This window comes from Cyprinodon variegatus, unplaced genomic scaffold (genome assembly GCF_000732505.1).
Source record: "Cyprinodon variegatus isolate N-32 unplaced genomic scaffold, C_variegatus-1.0 Scaffold8, whole genome shotgun sequence".
In the NCBI taxonomy this organism is placed as follows: domain Eukaryota; kingdom Metazoa; phylum Chordata; class Actinopteri; order Cyprinodontiformes; family Cyprinodontidae; genus Cyprinodon; species Cyprinodon variegatus.
Genome location: NW_015150461.1, coordinates 2,465,093 through 2,466,380, shown reverse-complemented (window position 1 = coordinate 2,466,380; position 1,288 = coordinate 2,465,093). Strand labels below are relative to the sequence as shown.

The window sequence follows — 1,288 nt, the reverse complement described above, 5'->3', positions numbered from 1 at the left end:
TTTAACATCGGTATCGATATCGGTTATCGGCTACATGAGTTTTAAAATATCGGCATATCGGATATCGGCCAAAATCCCAATATCTTGCATCCCTTGTTGTTATAGATACTGCAACATGTAGCTATATCCATCCATCCATCCATCTTTCTCCCTTTCTCCATATAGGCTAATGATCCTTCACGCTCTCCATAGTTCCCCTGTGGCGCGAGCACAGGCGGCTGTTATGCGCCTTTAGCGAACATGCGCGTTTCCTGTCGCTTGCGCGGTGAATCGTGCCGCCGCGCTGTGCAGAGATGCAGGGGAAACTGTATCTGATGTGGAAACGCAGCTCGACGTAACACCAGTATTTCCATCTGGAAAGCGCTGTTTTGCCGCTGGAGTCCTCCTCACTCTCCATCCTCCCATCTCTCATGACGCGCGCACGAGTCCTATCATGAAAAAAGGTTAATTGTGCGACCTGAGTAACGTGCAATTGTAACTGCGTTGTAGTTACAGTAAGAGTAATAATTTTGATTACTCGTTACTAAAAAAAAGGTAGCGGCGTTAGTAACGCTGTTACTTTCAACGCCGTTACTCCCATCACTGACCGTTAGCCATGTTTGTTTCTCCTCCATGAACACATTCTTCTGTTTGCAGCAACCAGACGGCCTGGAGGAAAGCCAACCTGGCCAGCAAACTGTCCATCGACAAAATGGAGAAGCAGGCGCTGCTCAACGGGGCTGATGGCGCCGTGAGACAGAGGTATTAGAACCCCTTAAACATCCCGGTACCCTTAGGATTTATTTCAGTTTGGTTAAAGAGCCGTTTTTGATTTCCCTGTCAGGAAGACGACCAAAGAGGGCCTCGCCCAAAACGCCAGCGACATCACAGAGAATCTGATGAGCATCAGCCGGATGATGGCGCAGCAGGTCCAGCAGAGTGAAGAAACCATAACCACACTAGGTCAGTGATTGAAAGGACAAATGTAGTGGTGGTGTATGGAAGCAAATTGTTACCATATTTCAAATGAAAAAGCTTTTTCATCTTAAGAATGTGGCTGCATTACTTTACTCATAAATAAAATTAGTAATCAATCATCCTATTTGCGTTTTAATTTTCTTCTTCAAGACTTCTCATCCTTCTACTTAATTAAAATGAAAAAGCGTTTATGAAAATGCTTTTTCATTTGAAATATGGTAACGATTTGCTTCCAAAATTTCGGAAGAGGATTAGGGCCACTGGGAAAAAAAAAAAGTTAACTGATTTTTAAAATTTTATTTCAGTTTAATATGGGGAAAAAAGTCAGAAT

The 1,288-nt window shown here is 43.4% G+C and overlaps 1 protein-coding gene across 1 annotated transcript in view; it reads left to right on the top strand.

The window, feature by feature from the left end:
* Positions 1-1,288, top strand: part of LOC107086090 (vesicle transport protein SEC20-like) — a 12,143-nt gene that overhangs the window by 6,596 nt on the left and 4,259 nt on the right. The window contains exons 4-5 of the mRNA XM_015376848.1: positions 637-741; positions 824-942. Of these exons, the coding sequence (XP_015232334.1) occupies positions 637-741; positions 824-942 (224 nt within the window). The remainder of the gene's footprint in view (positions 1-636; positions 742-823; positions 943-1,288) is intronic.